General features: G+C 47.9%; 1 protein-coding gene across 1 annotated transcript; it reads left to right on the plus strand.

Moving 5' to 3' along the window:
* Positions 1-3,855: 3,855 nt before the first annotated feature.
* Positions 3,856-7,730, plus strand: WFIKKN2 (WAP, follistatin/kazal, immunoglobulin, kunitz and netrin domain containing 2; the record flags this gene model as incomplete). The annotated part of the gene is made up of 2 exons (XM_080356457.1): positions 3,856-4,056; positions 6,219-7,730. 2 exons carry the CDS (start codon positions 3,856-3,858, stop codon positions 7,728-7,730), a joined length of 1,713 nt encoding a protein of 570 aa, XP_080212583.1.
* Positions 7,731-21,466: the final 13,736 nt, after the last annotated feature.

Genomic DNA, 21,466 nt, shown 5'->3' on the forward strand with positions numbered 1-21,466 from the left:
GGACTAGTGGCAGATGGACATCTCTGGAGCACGGGCTGGTCAGAGACCGCATGTCCCCACTGCCGCGAGCAGATCTGGGATGTTGCTTTGTGCCATCAGGGCTCGGGTTTGTCCCTCTGAGATCCAGAGAAAGCTCATCCTGACTCCCCAGGCAAAAGACTGAGATCGATACCTTGATCAGAAAGGGGGATTTTGGGGTAGTAGCGGGATTCCTTCCATGGCTTGAACTCATTTGGGAAGATCTTTATCACATCAGTATCTGACACGAGTGAGACAAGATAAGCCGTAAACTTGGCAATCATAATAGATTTGTTTATAAAAATGGAGCATAAGGATTATTTATGTCTTGTACAAAAGAAAAATGCACAATGCTTTACAAAGAAGGTAGAGCAGAAAAAAAATATGCCCAGGGACCTTGACAAAGATCCTGATTCACACCTGGCGTTAGCTGGTGGTGTTCTGGAGTGCCTGGTCAGAGACTTTGAGGTCAGTGGAGCTCAATGAATTTAAACCAGGCGAGATAACAGCCCTTGGTGAAACCAGGGAGACACTGAGGCCATTAGGCAGAGCTGGGCTGTCCGTGCTGGGACAGCCGAGGTCCCTGCTGTCCCCAGGCCAACCTGCATAGCGGAGTCCTCCCCTGGCTGTGTCCCTCAGGCCGGGTCACAGCGTGTCTGGGATGTCCTGGCAGGGATGGAGCAGCTGTCGAGGGTTATTCAGAGTCCTCGTTGCCTCCCCTGCCCTCGGGACCTGCCTGTCTGCATTCACCGGGAGATTTATGGAGCTGTTTTCCTCCCTTTCCCGCCTGTGTTCAGGTGGCCAAGGGACTGATCCTTCGTGGGGCTGAGCACTCCCTGTTCCTGGAGCGATGGCAGTCGGAGGGACATAGCGTCTGTCTGCTTTTCTTTGGATTAGGCCAGGATTTGATTCCCTAAAAGGCTTCCTATGCAAAAGTTTTGCTGAAAGCCCGAATTCTCAGTTAACACAAGTTTCCTGTGCCTCATTTAAGTACAGCGACCCAACAAAACCACCATTGTCATTAATGATAATTGCTTTGCCCTTTTTCCCAAGCTCCTATGGGATGTCCCTGCCCCTCTCTGTGGTGCCAAGCACTGGCTCAATGTTTGGGGTGACAATACATCAAATTCAGCCGTTCAAACAGCCTTTTCTTGAACGGCCTCACTGATCTGCAATAGGGACACAATTACATCAGCTGAGTTGCATGTCCCCTGCAACTGCTCCTTCAGCCGGGCTCGTTAACAGCTGGGCTCATTAACAACAGCTGGGCTCATTAACCTGTCACCTCCCGAGCTTCACTGTCCTGGCCATTGCACACTGAACACTGTACCTGGGGGCTGAAAACAGAAAGCTGCGATGGGACTTACCTGTCCCTGGAGGATCTCCCTCTGGATGGAGGACTCAGCAAAGCAGACGACAGCTCCATCTGTCTGATGCCAACCAGGGCCTGATTCTTCAGACCCCCTACTTTGCTCCCCCGCCACTGAAATGTGCCTCTGGGAAAGGGGATCCTCAGTCTGGGAGGGGGAAAAAACACAAGATAGTGTTATTCCTTCCTCCTTGGAAGGGATCTCGCCTCTGGTGGGCCCACACTCCGGCTCAGCATGGCCAAAGTGCACAAGGAGATGGAGGCTGGAAAAGCACCAACCAGTTCCCCACCTCTAGCCCAGTGGGTAAGTGGGTAAGACAGCCTGAAAAGACTCCGGATGGCAGGAAAGTATGACTTTACCACAGCTACATGGTGGCAACGCTATGGAGCGATGGGAAATTCCCTGCATGTACAGCAGCTGTTGGGCTGAGACCCCCACATTCATCACAGTGGCTCCTCCAGCCCCAGGACACCCACACACTTCGCGACCCACGTACGGCTGGTTTCAAAGCTTATCCATAGTCACTTTTACAATATAAAGTGTCTTTGTTTAGTCAACAGAACCACTAATACATGTGATTTTGTTGTTAATAGAGCTGTAAGAATTTTAAGTACCTCTCGGGAATGTGTCATTTTTTGGTTGGCTTTTTAAGGCATCACAGGGTGCTGCGTTTGTCTTTGTAAACAAGTATTTAATAAAACATTTTGCGCACAGCCGCACTTTGTACAAGTGTCATGCAGGTTTCTAAAGTTTCAGAGAGAATAAATCAACTGCAAACTGCTGCCTGGTGGTTGACTTCGCTCCTTATAAATAGCTAATTTGGACAACTTCTCTCCGAGCGTCATATGAAATTCAAATGCCGTGCGTATCGTTAATGCGGTCACACAAATCAAAACTGCTAGAGGCTCTTTTTATAAGCCCGGGTTGCCACAGAAATGCCACAGCCAAGGGCGTATCGGCTCCAGGTTGCTCTGCTTTCTTTTGGAGGCGATTCTCAGGAAACACCCGCAGGTCACTGCGCTCTCCTGCCTTGCCCCAGGGGAGCAGCAGGAGCCCCATGGCCTGGGGCATCGCCTGCATGGTGGCCCAGTTCACTGCTGGTTATACTGGTTGGCAGCAGCCATCACTCAGAGGAGAATTAGGTCCAAAGTCAGCCATGAAAAACAACCCGGTTTAACAAACCCAAGGGAAAAACTTTACTATAATAAAGTGAGGGTTGATTGTGCTGGAATCTGTCAGGTTCGTAGTGCTCTTCCCTCCTCCCAAAGCTGCCGGTCCAGCCCTGCTGAACCCCACATGGGATGCAAACTCACCTGGTGCTGCCAGGAGGCTCCCAGCACCGGGCAGGATCCATCCCAGCCAGCCTAGAACTCAGCCCAAAGGCTCTAATCCTGGAAGGTGCTGAGCAGCTCTGAGTCCCGCTGCTGGTCTCTGGATTTTGGCACGTGTTCAGCACGAGCAGGATCAGCCCTTTGCTGTAACAAGCAGGGAACGAGGAACTCAGCTTGACTGCATTTCTCCCCTGCCCCCCCAATGCAAAAATGCTGTACATTCCTTTATGCAGGTTTCCATAGAGTTGAACTTCTACTATTTTTTTGTTGGCGCTGTTAAAGGGGTCAGCAATGCACTGTACAGCGGGAAATGTGCAGGAATTCAGGGACACTTTTAACATTTGCTGGTGGGGCTTGAGGGCAGCGTTAAACCCAATGTCCTGGAAATCTCCCCACCAAAGAAAGAAAAAAGCCTGGAGAAAGCCCAGGAGAAGTTTTGAAGCCATACTGCTTTGTCTACCCTAACTTTAAATAAATCGTTTCTTCCCTACTTCCTTTGTTAAAATATGATATTCTAGCTTTAATTGCTTCAATCCTATTACTCGTTCCTTTTAGCGAGTGATTGTGTAGCCCCTTGCCGTGGGGAAATCCCCTGACCGCGGGTGCGGGTGAGTTAGACAAGCACTCTTTCAGAAGTAAATGCCATTCTTAGCATAGGGAAGTACTTTAGGTCTAAAGGGGTTAAGAAGGCCTCCCTGCATTCAGAAACATGCAGGGGTCCCACCGTGCCAGTTCCAGCCTTTTAAACTCTTTCCAGCTTTTTTTTCTTGCAACAAATCTGTCTGACTGCCACCAGGACATAGGAAGCGTGTGCCTGTCAAAGAAATCAAGTTTACTTTTTCTGACTTGTTAACAGAGGCAGGGTATAAATAGAGCTAACTGCTCAGACTATTAGCATTTCTTTTAAAATAAGGGGGTAACTTCCTAGGACCTTTAATCCAATGAGGTCCAGACCAAACTGTGCTATCAACAGAGGCAGCAGAGGAGCTCGCTGAAGTTTTTACAGAAGTCAGGTGCATTTGGGTTCCTCAAAAATTGAAGGCTTACCAAACAAACAAACAAACAAAAAGCAACCCCCAAGCAAACAAGAACTACCTCCAGCTCGGTCCCTGCCATTGCCCAGGAGAAGTTCTGAGATGTTGTTGGTGCTGTTCACCCGGTGGATGTGGATCTTGCTGGGGAAGAGCAGTGTCCTCTTGCTCCTGGAGGTCTCTCTGCAAGGAAGAGCTCTGCCTCCCATCCGCTACTCGCACGCTGGGATCTGCCCCAACGACATGAACCCCAACCTGTGGGTAGACGCGCAGAGCACTTGCAAGAGGGAGTGCGAAGCCGATCTGGTGAGTGATGGACGTTTTTATCTCTCTGATGGGCTTTGTTGGTGGGCTTGTTTGCGCCGCAGCCTGTTTCTATACCGGATAGAAAGGTGCCGGCGCCACGCAGGACTTGGTGCAGGCAGCACACGTATTTAACTGACCCATGACCTATAGAAAATAGAAAAGATTTGATGAGTTATCAGCTAAGCGGGGAGATGTGTGGCAGCTGCCACTTATGACAATGTGGGTACAGCACTTGCTCTGTTTGATCTTTTTCCCTGCTTTCTTGTCAAAAGAAAAGTCCAAATTTGATACTCCAGAACTCAGCGTGCCTTGGGGCCAATCCACGGTATTTTAGCAGTGTCACCATGTTCTTTGTTGGTGGGGGCCATCATCAATGCTCTATATTCCTGGGAGGAATCATTTATGAAATCGTTTGATTTAACATACAAAGCATCAGCCTTTGCTGAACTTGAAACACAAAGCGTGCTTGGAGTGCAAAACAGGGGCATGGTGAAAATGGCCAGGCAGATGTTCTCTGTGATGCTCCCAGCTCAAAATGTGCTTAGTTTACAACCCTCACATTCATTTTTCAACCTGTCAGCACCGCCGGCTGAAGCCGGCAGCCGAAAATACCTGCTCGTCCTGCCTCTTACATCATGCAAAGCTCCTGCAGCCCAAACCAGGCTGACAGCAACACGTACCACGCTGAAAACACTCATTGGGTTTATGTTCTGTAGCCTGGTTGTTTCTGCAATGCTGAAAGCGGAGAGGGGGGAGGATAGAGAAAAAGGCTGGACACCAAGCAGACAAAGAGGTTTGCTCAGATGGATCCCATGTGTCATGAAAGAACGTGCTGTTTTTACTTCTGCCATTTCCACGTAAGCCCCCTTTGTTTCACCTCCCAGGTGTGCAGCAATGAATATCAAACCCGTTGCAAAACCCCAGCAGCAGAAGCAGAGGAAGCTGTTTTAATAATTTACTGGTCAAAGCTGAAAGCCAGAAGCCACTGGCTAAAAATATTCACTTTTGCCTTGTGACAGAAGGTCTTGGGACCTCGAGTGGCCTGTGCCACTGGCTTTGCTAACACTGCGGTCCTCACCCCCAGCTGAAACCGTTCCCCGTTCTGGTTTCTAACTTGGCTTCTGAAACCTCGTATTGTGCCGCGGGAAATGGGGAAAGAGTTATGTTATTAGGTCATCTTTTTCCCAATAAGGAAAGGATATTGGGCTTGGGGGAAGCGATTTAGTTTGTTAGCTTAAAAAACATTTTGTTCTCACTTAGAGAGAAAGCCGTTGGATTTCAGGGGGGTTGTGGAGGCTTAACGCAGGGTGGAAGTGTGCCCTGTCGTCTGCATGGTAGCAGTGTTCATGGTCCCTTAAAGTAATCCAGAACAACACAGCAGCTGTGACCACACATATCAAATATCTTTTCTGCACAGAAGATGAAAATTCTGCTAAAATTAACCACAATTTAGAGCTGACTGTAGCTGAGACAGAGTGTAATAAATCACTAGAAGAGCGATGCTGCATTTGAAAGTAGGACTAAAATAGGACAGAGAAGCCATAATGAGCTGTTTTGGTTTTGTTTTTCTAAATACCATAGAAAAATTATTTTTGGAGTAAGAATTTCCTTACTTTTGAGATACTCTATTATTTCCTCTACAATGTGAACAATTACAAATCCTTGGCAGTTCCACCTCCAAGAGTAGGCTGTGAGTCTCAGGGAATTCAAATAATACTTTACATACTTCTGTGGAAAATAAGAAGGATTACTGCCTACAGCCATATGATAAGACTTTCCATCCACCCTTGTTTCTCAGGGCTTGTCCTCAGGCATTTCGGAGGGCGCAGAAGGGGGGTTGTTGCTTCGGTAGTCAAGAAGTCCATGTGACTCTAGGAAAGACTTACGATGATGTTAGTGTTTAAGAGACAGAAATACAGTTTCCTTCTTGAGAGTGTCCTCTTGAAGCACTTCAGAAAGCCCGGTGTGTTTAGACACCTCTTGGGAGATGCTGGAGCGACGTTTCTACTCATTGCTGGTGGGACGCTGAGTTTCAGACCACAGGTATCTGTGGCAGACCAGGTCCCCATAGCGAACACCTTGAAATTTTCTGGGCTTTCTGGGTATCTAAAACGGACTTTACTCTGTCCCTGGTGATGATAGGGTTGTTTCTTTCTCCCCAGGAGTGTGAGACCTTTGAGAAGTGCTGCCCCAATGTCTGTGGAACGAAGAGCTGCGTGGCGGCTCGGTACATGGACGTCAAGGGGAAAAAAGGGCCGGTAGGAATGCCCAAAGAAGCAACTTGTGACCGCTTCATGTGCATCCAGCAAGGATCAGAGTGTGACATCTGGGACGGACAACCTGTCTGCAAGTGCAAGGACAGGTGTGAGAAGGAGCCAAGCTTCACCTGCGCCTCCGACGGCCTCACCTACTACAACAAGTGCTACATGGATGCAGAAGCTTGCATCAAAGGCATTACACTGAATGTGGTCACCTGTAGGTACCATCTTACCTGGCCAAACACCAGCCCTATCCCACCAGAAACAACAGCTCGCCCCACTACTGCCTATTCCGAGACAACAGTCGTCGACATCTTGCCACCTGCTCTGGTGAACAACCCCGTCCATCAGTCGGTCTACGTGGGAGAGACCGTCAGCTTCCTCTGTGATGTTACAGGGAGACCCAAGCCAGAAATCACGTGGGAGAAGCAGGTCGATGGGAAAGACAAAGTCATTATGAAGCCAAATCACGTCAGAGGGAACGTCGTGGTCACCAACATCGCCCAGCTAGTCATCTACAACACCCAGCTCCAAGACACAGGCATCTACACGTGCACTGCCAGAAACAGCGGTGGCCTTCTCAGGGCTGATTTCCCTTTGTCAGTCATCAAAGGAGAACCCACATCCAAAGAAGCTTCCCAAAACAAAACACATTTTCCAACCGACGAGTGCCTGAAGCAACCAGACAGCGAAGACTGTGGGGAAGAGCAGACCAGGTGGTACTATGATGCAAAGAAAAACAACTGCTTTACTTTCATCTATGGGAACTGTAACAGCAACCTCAACCATTTTGAGACCTACGAGAACTGTATGTTAACGTGCATGAACGGCCCAATCAACATCTGCAACCTGCCAGCCCTCCAAGGTCACTGCAAAGCCTACGAGCCCAGATGGGCCTATAACAGCTTGACCAAGCAGTGCCAGTCCTTCATTTATGGTGGGTGTGGAGGCAACGAGAACAACTTTGAGAGCCGGGAGGCCTGCGAAGAGATGTGTCCTTTCCCAAAGAACACGCACTGCAAAGCTTGCAAACCTCGCCAGAAGCTGGTGACGAGCTTCTGCAAAAGCGACTTTGTTATCCTGGGCCGTATAACGGAGCTGACCGAAGACCAAGACTCAGGACATGCCCTGGTGACAGTGGAGGAGATTCTCAAAGATGAAAAAATGGGATTAAAATTCCTGGGGAAGGAACCGCTAGAAATCACGCTTTTGAACATGGACTGGAGCTGCCCATGTCCCAACATGACCACAGTGGATGGCCAGCTCATCATCATGGGAGATGTCCACAACGGCATGGCTGTCCTACAGCCTGACAGCTTTGTGGGGACCTCCAGCATCCGGCGCGTGCGGAAGCTCCGCGAAGTCATCCACAAGAAAACCTGTGAGCTTTTGAAAGAGTTCCTGGGATTGCATTAACCTCCCAGACCCGTGTGTTAAGTAGGGCTAACAAGCAGTAGGCTAGTGCATAAACTAAACAAGCTGTTTGAAGGTACACCGTAGGAATTATGCAAAACCCTTATTTTAATCCATTAATGATGCTTAGCAACAATGTAGTATGGTCTCTGGCAAGCACGTAAAACAGCAGCAAAAGGCTATTAATCTGGCATTGCAATCAGTTCATCCATATAGGAGTGCCATTTAACTAGATGACTCACTGTAGTAATTATACAATTTTTATGTAGCTTCCATCACAAATGACGGAATTTGTAGCATTTGTTTAGCTAATTGGTACACAGCTAAGTAATATATAATGTCAACTTAATCTATCTCTTACAGTATGAAAATGCTATGGTAAGTCATTATAAGTAAGTCACATTCTTGGTTCCTTATAGCAGCACTAATATTTCAAAACAAAAGCCTGTAAATTATTGTCTATATTTACAATTGTGCACATTTAACCAATCTATGCATTATGAATTTGCTTCTTTTAATTGAAATTTTCCTAGCAGTTTTCTTTGGAATGTACCTCGTTTTTAAATGGCAACTACTACCTATCTTGCAACCCTTACTGGATAAAATACTCCCTTGATCCTATGTCCAGGGCAACAGGTCCCTATAAAAGCTCAAGGCACAGACTCACCCTGAAATGACTTTTCTGTCATCAGAACAAGGTCAGCAAACACCCTCATTCCATTGCACGTTCCTATTTTTGTTTTAATCAATATATTTCTATCACACAAAGTCCAATGCAGAAAGGCGGCAGTGTGCTGCCAGTTGTCTTGCTTTAGAAAATCCTTTACACCTGAGCATGTGCAGCAACATATTGCTGATTTTCATTAGAAATCCTGGTTTTGTAGGTGAGAGAGTAAACTAAGAGGAGTCAGAACAAAATTCAAAGTAGAAAAGTGCAATGCACACTCTACAGATCATATGGCAGAGACACAGAGCTTCTGAAACCAAAATGCACAGACCCAGACACACAAAGTGGACATTCCTTAAAGGCATTTCTCAGTTTTACCCTTTTCGAGCACTCTTTCAAACCATGGAAAACATTTTCTGCCAGGCCCCTGTATATAAGCATATGAATAAAAACTCTAAGGAAGACAGCACGGGCTGTGGGTGTGAGCACGTGCAGACACAGAGGATTGAGCATTTTATCATTTGTGTGTCCAAAATAATGTAACATTTGCCTATGTAAAAAATCCTTAAATAAAGAAAAGGCTGATCCTGGACAAATCCTGCCTCGGCTCACGCTGTCGTTGTGGGGAAGAGGGGCGAGCGTGGCACGTTGAGCCTGATCGTCACTCTTGGTGCGATGGGTTCAGTGAGATATTAATTAGTAGTAATTAATAGTAATTAATTGAAAGCCCACAGCTTTCAGAAGGCCAGTTCGAGGCTGGGTGGATGTTAAGATGCATTTGGGTGAACGGAAGGAAGGTGCAGGGAGCGTTACCCCATGGTGCCATCCCTGGACTTGCTGTGGGGCTGGGAGGCGGCTGCTCTTGCAGATGTGCGTTGGGGCTGGGAACAATAAGGGCTGGGAGGAGGAGGTTAAATAGGCAGGTGTTGGGCTTCAGCATGACTTACAAGCCTCCCAAGCTCCCAACCATGCACACATTCGGTATTTTGCAGTTGCAGGGAGGGAGAACAATGGCGAGGGTAAAGATGTTGGATGTGGGGCCGGGTGTGGGTTCAGCACCAGCCACAGGAAGAGATCACAGAACAGTGGAGAACTGGGCTCCTCTGCCAGCGATCTGGGCTTGGTCTAAATCTGAAGTGCAACAGGAGTGGATCTAAATCTCTGGTTGCTTGTATAATTTCAGAAGAAACTGTGGGGGAGGAAGAGGAGCCTGGACCAGACTTGCTGGCCAAGAAAATACCTGCTTGTTTTCTTTTGTTGCACCTTTCCTAAATGTACATTAGATAAACTCCAGTTAAAGGTCTATAACATTTCTGTATGTTCTTGTGAGGACCATTTTCTAGATCTGGGAGGTGCCGGCCCCACAGTCAGTGCTCCCGCTGGATCATCCCTGGCTCTGGCAACTGCCACTGTTCTGATGGCTCATCTGTCATTTTTCAAACAAGTCGTAGGAAGTGGCTTGTTCTTGCCATACCTTCTAACACTGAGGCATCAGAGGATGGAAGTTTAATAAAGACTGGCTTTATATGGCTCTTTTTTTCCCAAAAGCTAAAGGATTTTTCAAGTGTGGGAGTGACTCGGAAGACACGTACCTAGTTGTTCCAGAAGAGCTGGGATGCAAATGTAGCTGAGAGCAAAAAGCACACGATTCATTGCATTTCCAGCCAACTCATTACAGGGCTTAAGCCTGGGGTCTAAAATGCCATCTTCTACTCCTGGTGAAAGCCCTGTGAATGAGGCACACACTGAAAGCAAAGCGAGCACACGAGTGATCTGCAACCCAGGGTCGTGCAAGGCGTCAACGTGTCTCCTGGCTTAATCAGACATGCAGTGCTAGTGTGCAAGGACTTGCTTGCATGAGGGATCCTGGGGGTTGTTTTGGGTCAGTTTTCCAGTGCAGAGCAGTATAAGGGGACACAGAACAGGCCAGCCCAGCTCCCAGACATGGTGTGGCCATGCTGGTGTAACTCCTGCCCAAACTTATGGAGAAGGGCTGCTCCTGAGCCCCACGGTGTCTGCAGGACGGCTCTGCGGGACACACAGATGAGCATCAAACCCAGCCACTGTCCCACACCAGCCCTGCATGGGGACATGGTTCCCCCTCTGCCACGGATCAGGCTGATCTACTCAGCTCCTGCAGTGCCAGGTGGGTACGATGGCCAGGACCAGCTCGGTGCCAACAATCAGCCCTGCAGTGCCAGGTCACCCACAGAAGACAAATATTGGACGTGACCAAGCTGTGCTGCGAGCTCCCTGGGGTGCACAGGACACCCCAGCTGTCCCGAGGAGCGGTGTCACCGCTGTCCCCTCACCTGCCTGCAGGGGAAACAGTCCCTGGCCATGCTGGTTGCACTGCAGCTCCCCGTGGCACGGGACTGACCCTGCCCCCGAGCCTCTCCACCTTCTGACCCTGAAGAATTTAGCTCTCCACTCAAAGCTACTATTTGAGTTCAGCCCCTTATTAAACCCTTAAGAAGCCTAAAATTCAAGTTTTACCAGTCAGCCAGCCCAAGGAAAGCCTACACACAGGGCCAGGCACTAAAGGATGTCGTTAAAGCCTTTGCGAGGCTAATAGGTACTTGCGTGCAGCTCCTGATCAGAAAATCCCTTTTATATTCCTCATGCACTCAGTTTTCCATCCTGCTCTCTGGGGTGCATCTCTCAAGGCTGTCAGAAAGCTGGAAGGAAATGCCAGTATTTAAAGTTTGTATTAAATGTTTGAAAGGAGTGAGAGCAAGGGAAAAGCCTGCTTGATTCCCCTCATCACACAGCAGCGCGCTGGGAAGAGCACGAGCGCCTGTCTGAGGCTCCAAGGCAGAGCTGGAGGAAGGATGTCACCTCCAGAGCCATGCGGCCATGGCCACCGGCCACCATCAAAGCTCTGCTCTGCATGAGGACACCGGCAAAGTAGCATTTCCCACAGACAGTGGCCCAGGAAGCAGCAAGGGAATAGACCCACATTAGCCGAGTCTGAGATCTGCAGAACCTCCCCAGGGCTCAGGGGCAGATGTGACGGACACTTCTGTGGAGGCAGGAGGAGAGCACAGAGCCCCTGGCACCAGCACGGCGTGTCCATCTCCCAGTCCCAAGTGACGATGAAAAGTGCAACACGTGAATCTGCAAACCCCGCGGCTAGAGCTCAATGGAAACCATCCAGCAGATGGAGCTGAAAATGAGTCACCGGTTATTGTGCAAACTGTCTGCACTGCCCAGCTCTGTTCACAGGGGGACAAAACACCAGCAAAATAAATGCTGGTGTGAAGCTTCTGCACCTCCAGATTACAGGTGGGGTCTGATGCATCTCCCAGCCGGTGGTGCAGGGCACAAGGGCCCCGTGTCAGCACACATGGAGAGATGGCCGGGTGATTGCTCAGAGGTGGGATCCTGCGCCACCGCACAGCCCAGAGCAGCTGAGGTCAAAGGAAAGAGGAAACCAAGTGCGTTCTCACCGCAAGAACAACCAGCTCCAGAACTAGGAGCAAAGATGACAATGCCATTGGAATATGATTCAGATGGCAAAAGTATTCAAAGAGCTTAGGTCCCAGTTGTTTCAAAGAGAATTAGGGACCCCTGTGAGAATTACCGCCTGGCCATGGGTCTTGCTTCCTGGGGGCAGTGGCTGTGACGAGGATCACACGTGGCTTCAACCAGCACATAACGATTTCCTGCAGAAGGGAGTAATTCAGCTGGCACCGCATTAGCACCTTGCACTACAAGACACACTTCCTGCACCTGAAGCACGGTGCGCCCAGGTTTGCTGTAGTTCCTCTGGTGTGCACGTGCTGTGAAATTCTCCATGTAGCTAATTACCGGGAGAAGACCATGGCCAGGCTGGGTATCTACCCCGAGGCTGGATGGAGTCAGGTTTCTGAAGGCACGGCTGTGAAAATGTCACCCTGAGCGAGAACTTCAAGTTTAGAGCCTGTGTTTTTATACCAAATATTTAGTGTTTTCCCCTTCGCCAGCTCTGGTTACTGATTGACTACAAGTGACCTCCAACTGCCTTATTGATTTACAGCAGCTGTCAAAGGACAAAAAATTAGCTCCATGTCCAGGATCTGAGAAATACTCTGAATGGAGGTTGCACAACTGAATAAATGTTCTGCCAGCTCTTTAAATCTTGGAAAAAAAAAAAAGAAAAAGCCAACTGGAGCTCTTGATCTACAATGCAAACACCAGTGGGATATGAAGATAAAGCTGCAGCACTAGTGGACATATCTATTAGCCAAAAACGCAGCACAGCCTGTTTAATTCACAGCTATTTATGGCTGGGCAAATGACGTGACGTTCAGGCCTAAGAGTGTGGAAAGGGAACGGAAAGTCTTCCAAAGGCTGCTCTGCAATTCAGGTTTTTCAAAGTCAGGAAACTCCCTGATTTTGGTGGTTTTACGCTGTGCACATCCCTGTTACCACCTTTCCCCCCAGCCAGCCCTCCCCAGTGCCATCCAGTCACTGAGCTGTGAGCCCAGTTGGCCCAGTTTGGGGGGGTCTCCTCCAAACCTCAGGCTCGGTGGTGCACACGGACCTGCACGTGCTGCAGAAGCCCTGGCCACAGCAGCTGTGACAACGGCATCGAGAGCAAAACCCAACAGACCTGAATGCCCGTGTTTCAGGATTACGGGCAATTTGGGGTGGGGTTGAACCTCTCCAGACCCTGCTTGGGGCCCCCTTGCATGGTCCTGTGGGGCTGACAGGATGGAAAGGGCCATGGGTCTCGTTCCACCTGGTACTTCCTATCCCTTCTCATTTGTCCCAGCGATGGCTAGAGATGCAGGAGGAAAGCAGAAGCCTGGAGAAAAGAGAATGTGGAAAAGATTCATCTAAGGGAGGATGGGGAGCATTCTTTTACCTTGAACTGCCATGACAGCATGGTAGTTGGACTGGATTAACTGGTATGAACAGGAACTACCCATAAAGGGGTTTGTGCCTTCTCTTCCTCCTTTGCCCCACTCCTAATACACCCAAACGTTTTACAATGCCCATACCAAGGGGTGTTGTAACATGTGTAAAGGACATATGACTTCCTCTGCTGCTTGAAATAAGTAGAAGAAAAACAACTATAAATCTCCAGGATCGGCAGGTATTCACCCAAGGGCAAAAGTACTCACATAAGAAATTGCTTAACCATTAACTGCAGTGGATAACCTTTGCTTCAGCCTGTGGCAGGAGCAGAGGACGGAAGGTGGCAAACATGGGGCTAATTTTAGACAAGGGTTCCTGGGGGCTCAGTGTGAAACCTCAGCAAGTTTGATAGAAACTGTAAGAGAGGGCAAAACTCACAGCTGAATGATTGAATATGACATAGAGAAGAGTTTCCTCAACAGAGGGAAGTGATGCTCCGTAACACTTAGCACTCTTCGAAGCAATCATGAGGACAGAGGTGGCCCAGCCGACAGAGCTGACTTGGATCGAGGTCATAGAGCCACTTCCTCACCCAAGGCCCTTGAAGACACTTGGTTGTTCTGCAGGGAGAGGTAAGGCAGGCTCTTGAGCCAACAGGAGGCTGGGACATCAGAAAGAAAGGGTGAGACTGAGAGGTCAGTTTTCACAATGAAGAGAAGCCACCAGCAGCATGTGAGGCCCTGGGCTGCTTGATGGAGATGGTCTGGAAGAGGGATGGGAGAGGTGGGTTACAAAGGTTGGTCTTGATATCAAGTTATTGAGGGCTGCAGAAGCACAGGCTGACTGTGAGGAGCTGTAGAAGGTCATCATAATACTGAGTGACAGGATGATATAATAGCAGATGAAATGCAGTATTGATTAATGTACATGGGCCGGGAAAGTGAGTCATAGCTGTGCATTCCTATGATAACTTCAAACAAGCTGTTCCCACCTGAGAGCCGGATGATCCACACATGGACGTGACCAGGGCGGCTGGTCCAGCCTGCTTGTGGTGTGCAGGCAGCGCCCAAGTGGATCGCGCACATCGCACCACTCAAAGCAGCAGCTTCACAACTTGCAGTGCTCCCATGAACAAGCTCAAAAACCTATGGACACCTGGACAACCCAGCAGCACTTGCATGTCATGCTCAGCATGGCTTGGTTACTGCCTTGCTAAGAAAACGCTCCTTGCTGTTAAAGATTCGTTCCTAAGGTCACCAGATAAACCTCAGCCACATCCCTGCCCTGTAAAGTCAAAACTTGGTGAAATAGGAACCTTACCTCCATCTGTCCCCACAAGCACAACATGTGCAGTCACAGTCACACACCCTTGCACCGCCAAAGCCCCGTGTCTCTTTAGAAGGTGCCCCATCATCGCTGCACCTGTGGTGCTTGGGGAAGATGCTGGAAATCACAAAGCTCCATTGGGAAACGACTCCTTGGGCGAGACGCTCCATCCCTGGACAGAAAGCAAGGTGAAACCAGGACATTTTATAGCCAGCTGTGGGGGAGAGGAGGTCTCACTGTCCTCAACAGGACTCACCATATCGACAGGCAGGACCAGGTTCTCCATCCAGCAGTGTCCAACATGTATAATTTAATATTTAATTATATGAGCACCTGACTAGTCACACACACAATTATTGCACAAGGACCCCAGGTTCCTCCTCACGTGCTGACATCTTCCTATTTTTGCAATATTTGGCGTGCGAAGGAAAACAAACAAACCCAAAACAACAAAAAGCAAAACCAACCTGATCCCTCAGCACTGAAACGACGTCAGATGGCTGGAAATTGGGGCAGGAGCGTCCAGCTGCTCCCAGCGCCCGACACGAGGTGGCGGTGGCACCACGGCTTGGGGACACCGCACTTCGCATGACAGCTGTTGGGGTGATGTGCTCCCTAAAGCCAGGAGCTGTCCGGCTGTGCTCAGATTTGCTTTGCCCCAGTTAAGTGAACTGTCTCTGTGTAATTCAGATTTTCCTAAGGGAAAAGCAGCCCCTGAGCTGGATGGCTGGTTGTCGTTTGCCTGATTGCATCCTTGCCTGGTTAGTAGCATAGCAGGAGAGATTTTAGGTGTATCAAGAAAAAAAACATATAGCACAGCTAGTGATAAGGCAATCAAACCCATTTCCAGAGCTGCAGGAAAAAGCCACAATGTATAATTTATTTGAGGCTTTTTCTCTCCCTGTTTGCAGATTGCACAGTTTCTAAATATATTGGTCCAGTTATTCAAAATTATTCATGAATCTCTTCAGTGAATAATACTTGACCTGCAGATCATCTGAAAAGTGAATATTGCAATCAAATTCTTAATTTCTGCTGTAATTTATTGTAGCTACCAGATGTACACTACTCAGGTAATTAACTCAGGATGAAACTCAAATTGTATATTTGATTATATTTTCAATTCGCAATTTTTACTGTGCTAGCCAGCTCCAAAAGTCATCTAATCAAGAGATGGGGAAAAATATCTGACATAAGGAGATTGCTACTTTGATCGGTTGGTTTGGGGTTTCAGCCGCTCACAAACACGTGTGAGCGGAGCCGCGGTGCCGGATGGGCTGTACATAGACACAGCAGGTTTGCACAGCCAGTGGTGAATAAACATAAATTCAAAGGAAAAAGGTAATGGCTTTGTCAGATCTACTCATCTAACAGGTGTGATAAGCAGAGCTAACACCAAAATCTCCTTACGTGTTGTGGTCCCTCAGTGTCCCAGCCTGGCAGAGCATCCTTCATCCCGCTCATAGAGGCTGGAAGGGCTGAATCACCTTTCCGCAAGTGGTACTTGTTGGGCTTTCAGTTAGAGAAATACCTAAGCACGCTGACAGAACACTTAGCGGTCATGAGTCACATCCCCCAGTGTCACAAATTTGGCTTTAAAATGTTATTTCTTTTAAATAAACAAATTCTTGCGTGTTTTGGTCATTCTTTTGCCTTCAGATGGGAGAGCCTTTCAGCAATCACAGGTTGAAGCTTTCCTTTGCCACCACCACCATGTAACACATACTTTTTCTCACTTTTATTTGTGAATGTGACTTTAAGGTCTTGCTTAATCACATAAATCTCCAAAGCAGGAGCTTTCAGAAGTCTATCAGACTCACAGGAGGGTCGGGAGGAGCAGTGTTGCCATCTAGGGACCTTCTGGGAGCTCTAAAAGAGACTTTTCTCCGAGATGGGATGCTCGGATGCTCAAAAACACCATCGCCCAGCCCCTCTATCGTGGGCTAGGTGAATATATTTGTCCTCAGATGCACCTCTACACCTGTTACTTATCAATTCAATTTTTCATGTTTAGTTCTAGCTGTTTTTCAGCAGACAAAAATTGAAGGAGGATTTGCTGCTCCTACCCTGGCAGGAAGATTTACACACGAGCAAATGATTTGTAACAAATACGGTGTAAGATAGATGGAGCTGCTTCTCTTGTTCACAAATTATTCACAGACTATGGGCTTGAAGAGGAAGAAATTTTTTTCCTCGCTTTGTAAAATACACGCAAATGTCCTTTTTTTATTATTATTTATGACCACTTTCACTGTAAAAAACACTTCTGAGAGCATCTTTTGCAGAATTATTGCAGCGCACAGGTTGTTCAGTTGGTAATCTGGAGAAAGGACAGGTTTGGGGCTTTTTTTCCCTCTTTCTCCTTTTTTTTCAGTAATTGCCTTGACTAGTGAGACTTTTGTCACAGGTTTGAGCCTCTGGATGTTACAAGGTCATAAAATCTAAGTTCCTGGCCTCCACTTTTCTCATCATCCTGCACAAGGGAGCGTATCGCAGAAACAGCTCCTGCAATTTGCTGGGCGAGCGCAGCTCCTTAAATCAAGCTCCCGGGCAAGCGCTCACGACCGGCTGTTGGAAATTGCATTCTGCAAGTGTTCCCGAGCGTGACCAAAAAAGTGCTGGTTCCAGCAACGCTTCTGGCAAGAAGGGGGATTTCTAGAGCCCCGGTTTGTTCTGGTTTGTTTTTCTGGATGAGGCTTTCTTTTCCCTGCTTCCCTAGCTAGAATTGAAACGCGTCTCCATGTACGTGGCAACGCGGTGAGCTGGGGCAGAGCCTCCATCCAGCTGTGCGATGTTCAGATGTAATTTGGAGTTTTCCTTCTCAGCCAGGTAAGTGCAGCAGCTCCAAAGCCGCGTTCTTGGAGTAGCTGCGTCCTGCAGGATTTGCACAGCCCTGCGAAACGGGCATTGCTACCATTGCCTAATAAAACTGAACAGTTCATTTAAAAAAGAAATCTAAAAATTATATTTTTGCCCTGAAGATTCAGACCCTACAAGGTGTTAACTAGGTCACTATCCAAATCCGTGTCTTCACGGCTCATGTCTTCCAGATGTGAGCTCTTGTGTCTACGTTACCTATCGATTCGTGCAAATCACGTAACATATGCAGAACTCATTGGTCTGTGAGCTGAGCAAATACACAACTGGTCTGCAAAGCCATTATTGGTAGGAGCAGATGGGTTGCTTGCTAAAATAAATTTGCAAACTCCTCTAGGTCTGCTTTCCAAACCCCGGGTTGTTTATATAACATGGTGCAGCCAGGCTCCTGCACTCTCTGCTCGCCAAATGTTCCCTGGCCTGGAGTTCAGGTGCTTTCATTTTTGCATAAAGAAAATCTGAACAGGAATACGCTTTTGCAAACATAACTAAAAAAAAAGGAATAAAGAATCTATTTTGACTTGTACAAATAAAGCAAGAACGCATTGTTTCTGTCCGTGCACTGTTAATTGGAATCATCCATAACACATCAGTCAGAGACGGAGCAAAATAGACACAGAATAAAAATATCTACAGCGACCCGGTCACGCAAATGCTGAGTAACTTTACGCTCTGGAGCAGAAGCTGCCTGAACAAACTCGTTTTATTCATCCCTTCTGGAGCTATGTGGAGGGGATGGCATCCGCGGGCTCTCAATGGCACCTTTGTTGGCAGCACCGGGCAGGAGCCGCTGACGTGGCACCCGCTGTGTCACCTTGTCCCCCGCGCACCGGGAGGCTGGACCCAGAGGCCACAAGCAGGGGGTCACGCTACCTCCTTCCTGAATTTTATGTTCAGTTTTGCAGCTTAAAAAGACAACTAAATGAAGAAAAGAGTCTGGCAGAGGAAGGAGGAGGTGGAGGCGTTTCCCCTTCTATAGGTCCTTCCACTTTCTTAATCTCCATATTTCCCCCCTTCCAGTTTCCTCCCCTGCCTGTTGAAACAGGGTCACCACGACACAATGATGGAAAAGTGGCAATTTTCACATGTGAAGCTGCTATGATATTAAATAATTGCTTGTTGAACAAACAAACAAACAAACACCTAGAGGAAGAAATCGCCCCCCAGTGCTGCTTTGCCACCCACAGCATCCAGTGCCACCAACACCCCGGCGCTTCTCAGCAGACACGCTGCCACCCCGGCAAAACGCTGCATTTACATTTGTCACCTATATTTTTAGTTGCATCCTATACCCGGCCATGCCTCAAACCCAGCCCCGTGGGCCAATTGCCATGTTGGAAGGCACCTCCCAGCACAATGTTGCTTCATTTCTGGAAGAACCAAGGAAAGAAAAAACCCCTGAGGGAACCCTGGCGGGAGCTGCTGCAGGGTCCCCATGTCACCAGCCCTTCAGGTTCTTCCAGTTTGAAAGGACAATGCGCACAGCCAACGCATTTTCTCTGCAAGTGGCCTTTGTCTTTCAGCTTACCCAGATAAACACTGTTATGGGAAAGGCTGGAGATGGGATACAGCCCTCAAGTTCGGAGCTCTAACGGGGAGTGAAAGCAAAGGCTCTGGATGAAGATGACTGCAGAAGTTACATGACTGATCCCAACATCTACGGACATTTTCCCCTCTGCCTGGGAGAGTTATGCGATCCTAAGCACCCTTAAGAAAAACAACCCCACACTGGCTAGCAGATGACTAACTGCTTGCAAATAATACAGATATCTTTTTATAACTGACAAAAGACCAAAATATCCAAGATGACAGGGACTCAAGCTCAGCGAGCTCTTCCGAAAAGCAACTGGGAACCAGAAAACATGAGACCCAGCCACAGCACTCCCAGCCAGAGTGAGGCTTTGTTTTGGGGAAATGCAAATGTCAGGAGAGGGATGGGGCCATTGGCCACCCCACAGCAGTGGTCCCGGCGGCAGGGTCGGGCTGAACGGCCTCAGACCTCTCTGGAAAACAGGCAAATCAAAATCCGAGCTCTAACCACTCTGACTTTCAGACAGAGTCATCTCAGTCTCACAGATGATCCCCATCTCTGCTTACATGTTGCTTGTTTCCTAATTTCATCAGGCAGGCATTTAAGTACGTGGAGTCCATTTGTGCAAGCATCAAAAAGCAAAACTCACTAGAGATCTCAGACCAAAATGTATTTTAAAATGGATTATCTGCATATTACCCACAGCACACATGTAAAGAGCAAAAGTTTCAGCATCTGTAAAAAGCAAAAGCCTGTCCCGCATAAAGTTTCTCTCTCCACAGTTGTACATGAAGGGGGTTGTCAATCCTTTCCTCTTCATCCATCCTCCTCTTCATCCATCCTCCTCTTCATCATCCATCCTCCTCTTCATCCATCCTCCTCTTCATCCATCCTCCTCTCCTGGGCCTCGGTGGACACAGTGGCAGAGCTGAGCGAGCAGATCTGCAGAGGCCACAGAAATCAGCCTGGGAAGGGCTTTGGGATGCTGCAGGAAGGAAAGGGATCAAGTACGATATTACTCCAGCAGGGTTGTTTACAAGATTGCCAAGTCCCATGTTGCCATTTACAATTAACTATAGATCAGCAGAGGATCATCATTCTCTACCATAACTATGTGTGTTTTTAGATAAATATGTTCCCTGAATGTTTTGTGAAGGCAGCTTCTTCACCTAAAGTGTCTACTTCTTCTCAAGCCTCCAGCGGTACAGCATAAACCATGTTACTAATAATAATTGTTCCTGCATTTGTTTCTTGAACATAGATCATAAAATACACAGTTTATTTGGGAGTGTCTGTATACTCTTCTATTTCTGTCCTTCTTATTCAAGTCCGTAGAGTAAAAGAGGCAACTGTGAGTCCGGAGAGGGACACAGCCCTGCCCTGGAGAGATTACAGTCTCCATCAGATAATACACTGCAAATTATACATGGTGAGACACAGACCTCAGAATGGGGAGAACAGCTTGGTTTGCGAAAGAAACCAAGAAAAGCAAGTTTTAAGGAAGATCTTGAAGGAAAACAGAAAGAAAAAGCAAGAGGGGGACAGCTAGGAATTTCAAAGAATAAACAAGGTAAGAGAGAGTTTGTACAGCAAAACATTCAAAAAAAAAAGGATAGATTCATAGAGATGAGATCCAGACTGTACATTTAACACATCTTCTGATCTCTGGCTGCAGGCAAGTAAGCTGCTCCAAATACTGAATTCTTAAAACCACACAGACACTAAGAAAAAATGAAAGGCAACCTCACTGACCTCTGAAAGTTCATCACCCCCAAACACGTGCCATCCATTGAGGTGATCGTCAAGTCAGCCTTGCTTGCAGGTCTCTGGTGTCACCAGCAGCTTCACTTACCATGTGGGACGCTCAGGGCCAGTGAGGCAACCTCAGCCAAGGTGGGACCAATGGCTGAGAGACCAAGCAGCTCCTCCATGTGATGTCTACACCTCCTTTAATTAATTGGGCCAGCAGAGTACCTCCCATTGTAGCTCCTCAAGGCCCAGGCTCCATTTGTAGACTCAGCTGAGCAGGAACAAGCCCAGGAGACGCATGGTAGTGAGGACAGTGCACGATGTGAGCGAGGCAAGGGCAGGGAGAGGGGACATGGTTTGTCAGGTCGGCTGGGGTGCTTGGAAAAACTAGACGTGCTTTCAGGCGCATGAGGCTTCCTTGGCTCTGAAATAGAAGCAATAGCTTTAGACCTAAATACAGGTTGAGAATAATTGTTCCCTGTTAAACTTCATTATATTAATGAATTAAGCAATTTGAGAGAAAGGCTGATTGGTTCCTGTTGATCAAAGGGAGGGTACTAGCCAGAGGACACCTGATAATGTCATTTATGGCACAAGGAGAAGGCGAGAGAGACAGGAATAATTATTGCCTAGGGATGGCTGGCGGTAGCAAAAATTCTAATGTAATATGCAATCAATAGCTGTGTGATTTTTATATCCTAGAGTCAGGAATTTTAGTATTTGGATTGTCTGTTGAAGCAGTTTCCT

Source organism: Nesoenas mayeri (genome assembly GCF_963082525.1).
Source record: "Nesoenas mayeri genome assembly, chromosome: 19".
NCBI lineage: Eukaryota > Metazoa > Chordata > Aves > Columbiformes > Columbidae > Nesoenas > Nesoenas mayeri.